Source organism: Poecilia mexicana, unplaced genomic scaffold, assembly GCF_051168715.1.
Source record: "Poecilia mexicana isolate PSO_F unplaced genomic scaffold, ASM5116871v1 scaffold_7, whole genome shotgun sequence".
Classification (NCBI taxonomy): Eukaryota; Metazoa; Chordata; class Actinopteri; order Cyprinodontiformes; family Poeciliidae; genus Poecilia; species Poecilia mexicana.
This window is the reverse complement of record NW_028263376.1, coordinates 27772622-27787176: the sequence shown is the minus strand read 5'-3', so window position 1 is coordinate 27787176 and position 14555 is coordinate 27772622. Positions and strand designations below refer to the sequence as shown.

The following is a 14555-nucleotide window of genomic DNA, read 5'->3' as shown; positions in this document are numbered from 1 at the left end:
CTTCTGTGCATAAATGACTGCTTTCTGAGACTTGAACACGACCGTGCGACTTTGATGCTTAAATGATCGTCATTTCACTGTCTCTTTCTCCTTCTGCTTCAGTTTCAGTTGGACTAAGGATGGAAAGCTATTTGACCCAAGTGCTGACACAGAGCTTAATGTTACGAAAAGCTTCGGTTCGTTCGCCTTCTCCACGCTCAGTAAAACTATGGACACCCTGAAGCCGTACCAAGGCAAATATGTCTGCTATGCCACCAACGAGCTCGGGACGGCTGTGTCAAAGGAAGCCATCCTCAAAACTGATGGTAAGAAGTTCCTTTAAAAATTACTCAAATCATGGGAAATATATTTAGAAATTCAGAATTTAGCTTCGCCATTGTAGATTTATGAAGTTGATTTTCAAAGCTCAGAGTACAATCAGAGGATTATCTTCCTTTTGCGCAGAGGTCAGTCTGTCACTCAGAGCACACACACCAGAACCAGACTTTAAAAAAAAAAATCTCCACTTGACTGATGTTTTAAAATGACAACTAAACATTGTAAATGAAGGGTGCCCAAGGTGTGGCCCTGGGACCATTTGCAGACCCTGAAATGGTCCTGCAGCTCAAGAATGATGCAATCTCTCCTCACCGCAGCAAACAGGAAAATATGCAACACAAAAGTAAAATGAGGCAAAACCATTTATAAAAGTAGGCCAACCATTTAAAGTGTTCACAAAGAAAGAGAGATCCTTATCCCATTCTTAAAGCTGAGCATAGACGAAAATGTTCTCCAGATCAGCAATCTACCCCCACTACTCAATAGTAAAAGAATACTATACAGGCAAACATACGACACCCCTGTGTTTTTTAGATCTAAATTGATTTATGTGTCTCATTTCATTGTGTTATATGTTTAGTGTATTGTTGGACAAGGTACAGTCGTCAGTTCTCAGATTGTATTTGACATCTGATAACAATCAGCCTCGCTGGGAGGGTCTGCTCCGACTGATTGTTGGATTCAGAAGGAGATTCCAGGTCATGGAGGTGTGGCCCAGGTTTGATTTGGGCCATCAAGTTGCTGAGGAGGTCAGTGAGGTTTGATTTTCTAGGCCACATTTGTTTTACGGATCTGGGAGACAACAGTGTATGTCAATGCATCTGGTGGGGAGTTGCTGATGGGAGTATGACGTGTCCGGATGCTTCTAGAGGGCATTCCAGTCCTTGCACGCACAAAGCAAATGACGTGTCTCCATTCTGCGAGCTGGACTCTGCCTACTGTTTCTGATCCTGGTTGCGATGTTTCTGTCGTAAGAGGAGGAGGTCTGGTTTGGGAACCTTACCGTCTCCTCGTTCCTTTTATGAAGTGATGAGGTTTTGCTGCTGCTGTCTACAGTTCATGACCTTTTGTTTTCTGGATAGCCAAATGACAGAGTGGTGTCTGATTTTTTTTTCTTTTCCTTCTGGTCTCTTTACTGCTGTGGCTCAGGATGTAAGGAAGTATCGGATAATTCATTTTTGAAATAGGTGTGTTGTTATCAGCGTGTGGCCCTTTGACTCCTGTAACTTTACCGATTTGTCTTTCTATAAAACAAAAATAGCCCACTCCCCGAGCTATATTGTAATCACATTCAGGGACGCAATTATCAACACGCAGATGCAGACAAGCCCTGAGCCAACGAGGACCTCTGAACATCCATCCACCTGCCTGACTGGCTCTCTCCTGGGCGACCTCCTTCCTTCACAGTTTCCCTGACAACGGTTTCCTGAGAAACACTCTTGAGTTGATGTCATGTGATGCGCTCTTCAGTGGCTCCTGTGGGGTTATGAACACTGAGCAGAAAGGAGAGAGAGATGGAGATCACACACGCATGACTCACATATCTCACTGTGGTGTGTCTTAAAGGCAAAAAAAAAAAAAAAAGAAGAAGAAAACACGACCTGCGGTCTTCTCTGAGGATTCTGTTATGGAAATTCAGAAATAAGACTCCCTCATCGGTATTTGTCTAAGATGACGTGTGATGAGGATTGCCTCAGGAAATCTTCTCTGTGGGTTGCTGTTTGCTTACCACCTGTTTTCCACACAAACTCACCTCTGTGTATTTATTCCTTGTTTACCTCGGTGCAGCCCCCCCTACGCAGCAGAAGCAGAAGGAGAAGGCGGTTACTGCGAAGTTTGATGAGGGGAGCAGCATCGTGCTGAAGTGCAACCCCCCTCAGAGCTCCATGGAGCCCATCATTCACTGGATGGATCAGAGTGAGTTCGTTATCTCCCATTTTATTACACATGCCGGACTAAAAGGGACTCTTACTGTGCATGCTCATCGTTTGAAGTCCGCTTGTATCATATCTGTGAAAAATGCATAATGAACTTCAAAAGGCATTTCTAAAAGATGACGGAGTGCATTGCAAAGTTGGAAGGATAAGTTCTCAACACCACTTTGTCACTTATCTCGCAATATTTTTACGCTCCCTTTTACGAAAACAAGCCTTTTAAGCGTCTCAAGTTATTGGATTACCTCACGCTGTCTCAGATATACTGTGTCTTTCAATTGTTTTGTTCTTTTTCCTTTTCTTCAGAGATGCACCATATCAAGCTGAGTGAGCGGGTTGTGGTCGGAAAGGACGGCAACCTTTACTTTGCTCATTTGACAATGGATGACAGCAGGGACGACTACACCTGCAACGTCCAGTACATGGTGACACGCACCATTCTGGCCCAGGAGCCCATCACTCTGAAGGTTTCCTCCTGTGAGTATCGAGGTTGACTCCAGCAGAGGTGGAGGAGAGCTAAGCTGAAGCTGTGAGGCAGAAACATGTCTTGAAACTTGCGGCTAATTTAATAAGGGGATCAAACCAACAAGACCAGAGGTTTGAATATCATACTTAGGATCTAAATATATGAATTTGACTAAGTTTTTTTTTTTTTTTTTTTTTTTCAGGCTTCTGATAGCATTTTATCATTTGCTTTTTGGTTAAACTTGCTTGAATGGCCAGTCCTGGTCATGCTGGCTATTTTTTTTTTAAATGTCTTCCACTTGTTGACCAATTTCCACACAGTGGAGAGGCTTAATTCAAATTTGAGACCTCTTTAAATCCCCTATCAGACTCATAAGTTTCTTCAAGCTCATATCTAAGCTCTGATCTCACTGTGGCATTCATTCTCACTTCAGCAGTCGGGACAAAACAACATTAAATGTTTAATGTTTTAACAAGTCAAACCTTCAGATGATATCTTCATCAATATATGGTACTTCCTAGTTTTGAGTGAGAAATGGCTGCAACTGCTTTTTTCTTTTTAAACAGTGCTTATATTTTCTGAGTGGATATACCATTTTTCTCTCCTTTAGTGGTTTTTATATGTTTCAAGTGGACATTTGCAGTTTGTTATGTGTTGAGCCAAAATGTGGTGGCATGATTTCCTGACCAAAGCCATCGGCTAAACCTGCTGGGCGTCCCACGATCAGCAGGGAGTCGATACCTTCTTAGCCCAGTTGTAATGAGATGCAGCTCACACCGAGAGGCCGCTGCAAGCATCTGTGGCTCAACTAGAGGTCAGAAAGATGAACATGTGTTAACATGAGACCCCTGTTTGTAAATCTGCATCTGTTGCTGTTGTGGGGGGGACTTGTCCGGCTCGCTCTCGGGACCCCGTTTCTCCCTGCAAGGGCGTGTCGGCAGAACTGAAGAGGCTGCAGCGTCAGCAGAACAGCTATCTGAAAATTGCCTATCCATATGCATGAGTCTTTCTCTTTGTCTAACTGCGTTTCCACTTCTCTTTATCCAGCCAATTCGGTAGTGCGGAACCGTAGACCACAAATGATGAGGCCTGCTGAAGGCGAAAGCTCGTACCAGGCCCTCAGGGGCCAGACGATAGAACTTGAGTGCATTGTTCAAGGCCTGTAAGTATCTTCATATATGCCTGGAAACATATGCACCTTTGCCTCCATTAAAGAGAAAAATAAAGCTGCTCTTTAAAATCAATCTTTACTGCCAATGATCCCATTTTTCCACCCTCCTCTTAACTCCATTTGCTCTTGTGTCTCGTCCTTCTGCCTCTTTCATACCGTGGATACCTCCTTTTCTGCTGGGTGTTTACGCTTTTCTTCTGCTTTTCCTTTCTCTGTTTCATATCTTCCTCTTTCCATGTCCGTCTTTACATTCGGCCTTTAACAACATGTGTCTTGACTCTCCGCTTCTTCAGTCCAACTCCTAAAATTACGTGGCTGAAGAAGGAAGGTGAGCTGGATGAATCCCGGACATTCAAAGAGATGTTTGACCGACGCCTGCGCCTCAGCAATATCTCTGAAAGTGACAGCGGCGAGTACCAGTGCATAGCCAACAACACACAAGGGAATGCCAGACACACCTACCATCTGAAAGTAGAAGGTGTGTCTCACTCTCTGCTTCTCCACAGACACACAGTCCAGAGACTGCAGAGCATTGGTGTTGATATTTGGCAGGTGTATCTAAATAAATTAAAACCTCACAGAAAAGTAAAACTCACACTACACAGTGATATAATTAAATATCAGCGCAAAATTCAAATATTCTGAGACACTTAGTTCTGGAGTTTCATTTGTAGTGATCTGTAATTATTAAAAGTAACAGAAATATGCACTCTACACGTTAGTCTGTGTGACCTTTATGTATTTCTTTATTTGTTTTACCAATTTTTTTTTTTTTGTTGGGACAAACTCTCCAAACTACAATGCTTTAGTTTAACCTCGCATGCTCCATATATGTCCTCTGCAGCCGCTCCATACTGGAAAGTGATCCCAGAGAGTCTGATCTACGCTCCGGGTGAAATGGTAAGGCTAGACTGTGAAGCAGACGGCACGCCCTCTCCGACCATCAGCTGGACCAGGAACGGAGAGGAGATCTCAGGTCAGAGGAGACATCCCACTGAACCATTTCCAGCAAACAACTTCCCGCATTTTAGATGTACTGAGATGTGTGACTGCTTAACAGGAACTGACTCCAGACATACTGTGATAGCGAAAAATGCATCATTGATCCTAAATACTGTCGACTTTGAAGACACAGCTGTCTACCAGTGCCGGGCCTCCAACAAATACGGCACCATCCTCACCAACACCTACGTGTACATCATCGGTGGGTGTTTTTTTTTTTTTAACTTATTGGTAGTTCAATCTGTATGAATTGTGTGCATTTCTGAAGGAACAAACCTGTGATAACTGAGAAGAAAAATACACATAAACAGTGCTGTCAAAAATGTTTAAATTGGTTTTTGCTTTTTATTGTCATGCTTAAGGTTACAAATGGTTAAAAATCAAATATTGGATATATTAAACCATAGTAAACACCATTTCAAATGACAACAGTTTCAATATGAACATCAGGGGGCAGGAAAACCCCCCCAAAACAATCCAAACCCACTTACCATGTATTTGTATTTCAACATCATCACAAATTAAAAGAATATGAAAAAAAATAGAGAAGAAAATAAATCACAAGTGATGATAAATTTAAAGAAATTAAAATGACGATATTAAGCTTAACATTCAACATAATGGGGGCTGGTGGTGCATGGAAATAGGGCAAATAATAATTAATAGTGAAATATATAATATATACCTAAAAATCAGTATAAAAATAAATTGAGAAGTAAATATTAAAGAATTGATTAAATGAGCAGTAATGTAAACAATTTAATTGTAAATTTCAATTAAAATGTACAAATACATTCTTATAGTTTGAAATTAAACATATATTTTGATTTATGAAATACCATAATAAGTCTTGTAAACTCTTTAATTTGTGCTGCGTTACTTTACTGAAACATGTATTCCTTTATGCACTTGTTTACAGATGCATTTTGGCAGGTTTGGTCCTCCATAGTCATGACTCTGTGTTCTTTCAGAACTGCCTCCGCAGATCATTACAGATGACCGGAAAGTGTACGCCGTCACTGAAGGCCAGAGTGCTTCGCTGGACTGTGAGACCTTTGGGTCTCCTAAACCTAAAGTCATATGGTGAAGCGAATTCCTCACTAATTTATTTTAAATTTTCCAGTGACGTTTGGCGGGTTTTTATATCTCATTTTGCAGCGTTGATGTTATTGCGTAGGCAGCTCTTCATATGCATAAATTAGCAGCCAAATGTTGTTACATCTGGACTGTGACTGTGAAATCTGTTAGCTAGGCAGATGTCCAACCTGGCTTTGTTTTTTTATGTAAAACAGGCAAAGTGGTGTTTAAACTGGTGAATTCATTGGAGTTGCTGAAAGGCCTAATTTTGTACTCAGCTTGCCAGTTTTCTGATGTGTTCAGGGAGCGAGGGGCATCGTACCTTCTGGATGATCCCAGACTTCAGCCACTTCCCGATGGAAGGCTTCAGATCATTAATGTCAGCCATGACGACGAAGGTCCATACACCTGCTCTGTTCAAAACTCCAACTTGTCAATCATCGCCGAGCTGGAGGTGTTCAGTAAGTCAGACACACGGTGCAAGTCATGCAACTTCAACCTCCTGCAGATTGACTCAGCTTACTTTTGTCATTTCTTCACATTCCCTTCCAGACAGGACAGTGATCCTGACACCACCTAGGAACCAGAAGGTGCAGCCTGGAAACACAGCAATCTTTACATGTGTGGGCCTTTACGATACCAGACTGAGGATTCCTCAAATCCAGTGGAGAAAGAACAACCGGAAACTGATGGAATCCCCCAGTGATGAAAAGTGAGACTTTAAATCTACCCGTTAGAACCCAGGATCATTTAGGATTTGACCGATTTTCACATTTACAAGCCTTTCTGTCTTCTGCTAGGTTTGCAGTGTGCTTTGAACAGTGTAACTTTGGATACTTGCAGAAGTATCCAAAATTTAAACAAGGGGGCACCACATATCTCAGGGGTAGAGCAGACTCACACAGACGACAGTCTTCAATGCACTTATCCCCTGGTCATTTGCAGCATGTCTTCTTCCTCTCAAGCTGCTGTTAAATAAAGACCACTAGAAAACCTTAAAAAACATCTAAATTATGTTGCTGTAGTTACAGGAAAGCTATTTGCAGTACAGTAATTGTTGAAATTATCTGTGAAACATGACTAAATTATTCTGCCACTAATCCATTTTTTCCATTTATTACTATCTAATAAAATAGGTAATTATAAGTATTTTTAGAGGAAATCTCAATAATTCATGGATTGTAGCAATTTTAGCCATTACTGAGGATCCACTGCATTACAAAAACAAGCTTTTCTTTTTGTTTGTTTCCATTTTTTTTTTGAGTCATGCTGGTTTTGTAGTTCTAAATAAGTTTTGTTTAGCTGGAGTTAAGGATATATTGGCTCTTGGGGTTATAAAGGTTGCTGACCCCAGCATGGGCAATACAGATTCTGCAGCAAGATGTGAAAGAGTATATACTCACAGATGCTCGCTGTCCAGCATGACTGGGCTGGAACTATTTTAAAATGAATGGTGGGCAAATGATTTCATTCTGTAAATGTGCAAAGCTTGCAGCTGTAATTGCAACCAAAAGCCTTCTACGAAGCATTTACTCAGGGTTGCTGCAAACAAATGAACACAGCACAAATTTTTACCAGGGGAGGGAAATAAAAAACAAAAACAAAACACTTTTTTCTGTTAACTCTAACTCTAACTCTTTTGTTAGTCTCATATAAAAATCATAAAACGATTCTGTGGTTTGTGGTTGAAGGGTAACAGCCTGAAAAACTTGTGACTTTTACAAAAAAATAAAAAAAATGTTTTTTTTTGTTTTTTTTACATATTTGTTAAAACTGTCACCATGTTGTCACAGTATGTTATGACACAGATAATCTATGAAAGATTGACCTCCTCCACCTCCTCACTGAGCTACTATTGCCCTCTGAAGAAATCCAAAAACAACCAATCAGAGACAGGAGGAGTGTCTTAGCGCTGTCAATCAACCTCATGATTTTGCTATACTAATGGCAGAGAAACAAGTTGTCGTTACAGAAAAATTGCTTATCCGCCATTATTGGTGGTTATGCTAACTAGCCTGAACATTCATGCAGGTTAAGCTAGCTGCAGAGCCGCGGACAGAAGGGGGCGAGGTCAGGGAGGATGAGAAACATCACATGGAAAGGTGATTGACAGCACTGAGACCTGCCTCCTGGCTCTTATGGGTTATTTCTAGTCAGCACTGGGATTACTTTCAAAATTATCTGCCTCATACCATATTATCACGACAAAGTGACAGTTTGAACGAATATGTGAAGAAAAAACCTTTAGGGGAGAGAAACATAAGCATAACAATAATGATTGATGCATTTTCCCAGATACACATTCGATGGGGCAGAATTCATAATTGCTAATGTGGAACAAGACGATGAGGGCGTTTACACATGTGAGATCATCTCTTCTCTGGACAAGGTCGAAGCCAGCGCCACCCTCACTTTATGTGGTAAGACTGCAAAACCGGCAGTGTCTTCAGCTGAAGATTTCACTGGCAAAGACCTAAAGACAGTAGCTATATTTCATATAAATTTTTCATTTAACTTTTATTTAACAAGGGTAGAAAGTTGAGATGTAAAAAAAATCTCATTTACAAGAGTGTCATGGGCTAGACAGCAATTTTAAAAACTAGATTTATACAGATACATTGTTTACACTATTACTGGCGTTTCCCTCAGATCGTCCAGACCCTCCAAGCCTCCTCCAGATCTCTGACCCCAGGCATCGTGGAATCTCTCTCAGCTGGACTCCTGGAGATGACCACAAGAGCGCTGTTCTAGGTTTAGCACCAACACAAAAACATCAGCTCTGTTTTTCCACTTAGACATTCATTCCTTTTGAGACTTAATCCATGTCGTCAGCCATCTTTCTCTAATCTTTACTGTTGCATTAACCTGAAACTACCAGTTTACTCCAGCCTGTTTTAATGACTTGCTTCACGAGATCGTAGAAATCAGATACCGATGCACTCAGAGTCTCCCGTCACTGAGAAGTTTTCCCTGACCGTCTGTGTCTCCACAGAGTATGTCATAGAGTTTGAAGACCAAGATTTGAAGGAGAGGGGCTGGGAAGAGCTGAAGAGAGTCGGAGGCAACCAGGAGCACGTTGTCCTCTCCCTCTGGCCTTACATGTCCTACCGTTTTCGGGTCATCGCCATCAATGAGGTGGGAAAGAGTGACCCTAGCAAACCCTCTGAAGTCCACAAAACGCCAGCTGAAGGTAACATGTCGTGATTTCTGTTGAAAAAATGTGAAGATCAGATGTTTTTATTTTTTTATGATGTGGAGTACTTTGAACAGCACTTGTTGCCGAAATGTGTTATACAAATAATCGTGACTGGTTAAATCCAAACTCTACCTAATTTTTTGTGTTTATCCACAACACAGCTCCAGACAACAACCCAAAGAATGTCAGGAGTGAGTCCATAAAACCAAATACTCTCCTCATCACCTGGGAGGTACAACTAATACCTGAGTTTGCTGGTATTTAAAAAAAAAAAAAGAAAAAAAAAAGAAATCCTCAAAAAAGGTCTTGTTTGATGCCCTCTATTTATTTTCTTGCAGAAAATGGACAAACGTCATTTCAATGGAGCTAAATTTGAGTACAAGGTGCTGTGGAGACGATCAGTGGGCAGTGGACCTAAGTGGCACGAGAGGAAAACAACCGAGCCTCCGGTCATCGTTGATGATGTTGGCAATTTCTCTGCTTTTGAAATAAAAGTCCAGGCCATCAATGCAATTGATGCTGGACCGGAGCCAGACCCTGTTATTGGCTACTCAGGGGAGGATGGTAAATTGAATAAAAGATACATTTCACTGACAGAGCCCTGAAAAAAGCTTCTCATGTTTTGTTAGGACTACATGCACGAAGCTGAATGTGTATTTTTGGAATTTTGTTTAGCAGACCCCCACAAAGTGGTGCATGATTGTGAATCGAAAGGAAAAGTATTTTAGCACTGAAGAACAAAAAAAACGTGGTGCGTGTTTGCATTCATCTGCTTTCACGCCAGTGCCCCCAAATAAACAATTAAGGAGCACTGGCCCTTAATTGTTTATTGTTTAAATCTTGAGTGATTTAAACTCAAGATTAAATCACTTGAGTTTGATTTAATCTTAGTATAAATCCGACTGTGAAGTCCTAAGAAGTTTATTAGAGAACACGAGTACCAAGAAAAGCAACAACAAGGCGCCTAAAACAGAGTTAGGTAAGAAAACTGTTTCCCAAGCTTTGATATTTCGGTTGTATCACCTGAAGATGAAAAAATTGTGGCACAAGTACAAGCTTATCAAAAGCTTTTACTTGGAAAGAATTCATCGGAGAAGCTCCCTGGACGTTTGTTTATAACTACGAAGGAGCTGCAAAGATCCACAACTCAAGTTTAAAACGTTTCCACAGGACAGGAGTTGTACACTTTAGAAATCTGGATGTTTTTAGAGCAGGAAGAAGAGTACCATAATAAGTCCTGTTTGCAGTTTGCTACAAGCCAAGAGACAGAGCGTGTGGAACAAGGTATTCAGATCAAGATGGTCAGATGTTATGATACAAATCTTCTTTTGCAGTGAGGAAGCTGATCAGAGTGAGTAGAAAGGTAGATGGAGATGACTCCATGAAATGGTCAAAAAGTTCAGACTCTGTGTGAGTCTGAGAGAAAATGTCGACTCTAAAGTATTGACTTGGAACAGCTGAATACCCACTTACTCCAAACTTTTAAGATGTTCAGGTTTAAGAAAAAATAATGAAAACCGTGTTTGATGTGCCTTTTTCTTCCACCTTTCCATCTATTCTTCCTGGTCAAATCCCAATAAAATGCACAAAACGTGACAAAGGTTCAAGCTGGATGAATACTTCTACAAGGCACTGTGTGTGCTTTTGTTTAATTGTGGACATTGGCTCTTTGTCCTGACATCTGTCCCCTCGCATTATCTCCCAGTTCCCCTGGAAGCTCCGATAGGCGTGGGTGTCGAACTACTCAACAGCACTATGGTTGTGGTGACCTGGGCAGCTATAGAAATAGAGTCGGTCAGAGGACACCTGCTGGGATACAAGGTGCTGCCACTCCTTGGTTCAGAAAAGTTTTGTTCGAATTGACCTCTGAAAATAACCCATAACTTCCATTTGACGTGACTGATTTCGTGGTACCAGATTTACCTGAGAAGGATGGGCTCCAGGGGCCACCGCCAAAGCCGGAGATCCACGGAGGCCGAGAGCACTGTGGTGGAGGAGACCGGTCCCAACGAGAAAAGGAAGATCATCAGTAATCTTAGGCCGTACTCCAGATATCTCCTGTCTGTTGCCGTCTTCAACAATAAGGCGGAGGGACCGCACTCTGAGCCTCTGCCCTTCGACACAACCGAGGGAGGTGAGAATGAACGGCGGCGGGTGGAGGAGGGACGGGCGACGAGGCTGAATGGAGGGCTTTGATCAAACAATAAAAATGAATCCTTTTAAGCTGAGCCCTTTGTAATCAGGTGTTGTTTTGTTGCTGCCAGTACCCGGTCCTCCCACATCCCTGATCCTCGACAGCCCATCAGAGACGGAAATGACCCTGCACTGGACGCCCCCAGCCCACCCTAATGGGATCCTTACCGGCTACCTGCTTCAGTACCAGCGCAGTAAGCATAAATTACACCTCATCTCTTTGATTCATGAGTTTGTCTGTACTCAACATGAAAGATGCACAGCTCCACAGCTCCAGATAAATCAATGAAACCCTTAAAATGCCACGGCATCTTGACTACGTGCATCAATCAGCCGTTTGTCACCTTCGATGAATCGTTTTGGAATCTGCTGCGATCAGTTACAGAGAGCGATGACGGCCCTTTGCAGAACGACGAGATAGATAACCCCACAATCACCCAGTTTACGTTGAAGGGCCTGGACCGCCACAGCCAGTACCGCTTCTACCTGAGGGGCCTCACTAGTGCTGGGACGGGAGAGCCCATTATGATGACGGGGGCCACCACACTTGATGGAGGTAGGATTCTAGATGCTTATTTTTACCCATACGTCTTCGTCTCAGACCGTCACTGACAAGTTAATTCATGTCAGTTAATAAATTCAAAAAGTGAAACTCGTGCAATTGGAAAGTTGAGTGGAAGAAAAGAGTATGGATACAACTTGAGAGGCGTGTGAGCCAAAGCCCCCATTTGATAGTTTTGAGTAGATTAACAAGACATGAACCGAGTCTGGAGTCAGAACTTCAAATCCAGCACCGACGGAGGTATCCACCAACATGTAGCATACATTATGTTGAGACACTTCTAATCCGGTAATAATATCAGTGCATTTTAAGCTGATTACAAAGAGTTTGGATGAAGAGGGAAGAGGCAGAGCAGCCAAGCTTCATAAAGTTGCTGTGGGAAGTTTTCGATTGCTTTAGGAGCCCCGTATCATTTGCTGGTGTTTGTCCACTGAGTTTATCAAGTCAAAAGTCAGCGTAGCCGTCTATCGTTGGAGCATTTACTGGTTCCTTTTGCTGACCAGCATTGTGGAGATGCTGATTTTATTTTCCAGGGCGACTTGGTACCTTCCCACACTGCCAAACACATCAGTATCTGCTTCAACTAATCTAGCAATTCATGCAGCAGGAGCCTCAACCACATAGCTAGTGCACATACTCTACAGGATGTGGACATGCTTTTCATTAGGCCCACAGTGATGTGTTAACATTTATACTGGTCATATGAAGCAATATACATAATTAACAGAAACGCTTGAAATAAACCGTCTCATGCAGCACATCTCGACAACAGGACTTTTACTTATTGAATTTGAGTTATGGAAATAAATTAAGTTTTTTGATTGCATTTGCCTGTTTGTCTTCTAGAGACAGTGAGTCACTAAACCCAGTTTCTCTATTTCTGGTCTGAACACATCGCAGTTCCTCCCTCGGACATCAGCCTGTCTGTGGGGGAAACCTCTGTAAATGTCAGCTGGGAAGCTCAGAAGAGACACAGGAATGTTGGTTTCTACATCCACTACTTCAAAAAGAACGGTATAAAGCAAACACACACACACACACAGCCTTACAGCAGACAGTTCATAACGCTGGTAGCTTGAACAGCAACTGAATTCGATGTTGTGCCTAAATAGGTGGCTGGAAAAAGTCCGAGAGGGTGAACTCTTCTCAGTCTTTCTACCAGCTGCGGGGCCTGGTTCCTGGTTCCGATTACCTTCTGCGCTTCTTCTACGGGAACGCCTCATTCTGGGAGACTGGCATCAAGACAGAAGGAACAGGTAGCTCTCTCTGCCTTCATTCATCCTCTTCTCTTTCATCTCCCCTGCTCTGTCCTCTGGGCCTCGCATGTCTAAATGAAAAGCTAGCTTCTAAAGGGAGCGCCTTGCTGTTCTTTCCTTCGGTCTGTGAAGTGCTTTCAAAGACTTTAGTCAGAGGAGAGCTTGGTTAGCCATATAAAATACCCCATTACTCGTGTTTATTTGGCGGGTGCCGTATTTCCCCGGTGAGATGCCACCTCGTCAAAATGCATAATGCTCTTTCTAGTGTGCTCTAGATTCTACTGCTTCATTTATTCTGTGTATTCTTCCTTGATCCACGTTCCCTCTGAACCTATTCTGAACAAAAAAACAAACAAACCTGTTGTCTTTCTCTCTCACCCTTTTATTTTGTTTTCTTCCCAAAGAAATGACAGAGGTGCAGGCCAGCATTGCGACGCAGGGCTGGTTCATCGGTGTTGTGAGCGCCCTTGCGTTGCTGTTGCTGATATTGCTTATCCTCTGCTTCATCAAGAGGAGCAAAGGAGGGAAATACTCAGGCAAGTTTGGTTTAACGTGATCTTGAAGACGATCTATGTTTGGACATTTCTGTATGTTTCTCAAGATTAGAGATCACAGTTAACGAGTCACTTGCATTTTTTTTCACTACTGACTAACTCACACGGTGGAAACAAATACCTAAAATGACAAAGAGAGAGAAACGAAGTATATTAAACTTCAAACTAACAACTAAGGGGCCGAATTGCACTAGGAAATAAACTTTCATAGTACCAATTGAACTGGTGAGGAATCTTAAACAAACCAACATTTTGTCACTCTCTCATAAGCCTAAATGAGGGGATTTAAAATGTAAATGTGATTCTTAAACTGGAAACGGACATTTCTGAACCAAATCAAGCTTATCCCACCTCTGACAGAACCGGCTGTGTGTAGCAGTAAGTTATTTGTTCACGAATCCAATTTTCTAAATGGACTGAAAGATTAGCATTGGCTCTCTGTTCCTCAGATATTTAAAGGAGAAATAATTGCGGTCTTCCAAAAAAATGTGACGTTGCTTCTCTTTTAGTGACCAATTTGTAATTTAATGGCTTCTTATGACTAAATACTCATCCTCAGTGAAAGATAAAGAGGACGGGCCAATGGACTCAGAGGCACGGCCGATAAAGGAGGAAACGTTTGGAGAGTACAGGTTTGTCAGCTCTGGCTGTTTGTGGAATGTCAGAAAAAAGCCCTGGATCCCTCTGCCTTGCTTCGTTTCCTAACCCCTTTTTTTTTTCCATTTCTTTGTCTATTTCCTCACTGATGCCTGCCTCTGCTTGGCAGATCTCTTGAAAGGTATGCAAATATGTTTCACCCACCTATTTTTCACCCCCTGTTGCTGCA

General features: G+C 42.1%; 1 protein-coding gene across 1 annotated transcript in view; it reads left to right on the top strand.

Moving 5' to 3' along the window:
• The window catches only part of l1cama (L1 cell adhesion molecule, paralog a), a 49988-nt gene that overhangs the window by 32033 nt on the left and 3400 nt on the right, over positions 1-14555 (top strand). The window contains exons 5-27 of the mRNA XM_088007539.1: positions 103-305; positions 2107-2235; positions 2559-2729; positions 3766-3880; positions 4183-4367; positions 4734-4865; positions 4950-5093; positions 5863-5974; positions 6272-6429; positions 6521-6680; positions 8264-8388; positions 8618-8719; positions 8961-9158; positions 9326-9396; positions 9503-9728; positions 10870-10985; positions 11082-11298; positions 11429-11551; positions 11737-11913; positions 12820-12933; positions 13032-13175; positions 13580-13711; positions 14289-14361. Of these exons, the coding sequence (XP_087863665.1) occupies positions 103-305; positions 2107-2235; positions 2559-2729; positions 3766-3880; positions 4183-4367; positions 4734-4865; positions 4950-5093; positions 5863-5974; positions 6272-6429; positions 6521-6680; positions 8264-8388; positions 8618-8719; positions 8961-9158; positions 9326-9396; positions 9503-9728; positions 10870-10985; positions 11082-11298; positions 11429-11551; positions 11737-11913; positions 12820-12933; positions 13032-13175; positions 13580-13711; positions 14289-14361 (3327 nt within the window). The remainder of the gene's footprint in view (positions 1-102; positions 306-2106; positions 2236-2558; positions 2730-3765; positions 3881-4182; positions 4368-4733; positions 4866-4949; positions 5094-5862; positions 5975-6271; positions 6430-6520; positions 6681-8263; positions 8389-8617; positions 8720-8960; positions 9159-9325; positions 9397-9502; positions 9729-10869; positions 10986-11081; positions 11299-11428; positions 11552-11736; positions 11914-12819; positions 12934-13031; positions 13176-13579; positions 13712-14288; positions 14362-14555) is intronic.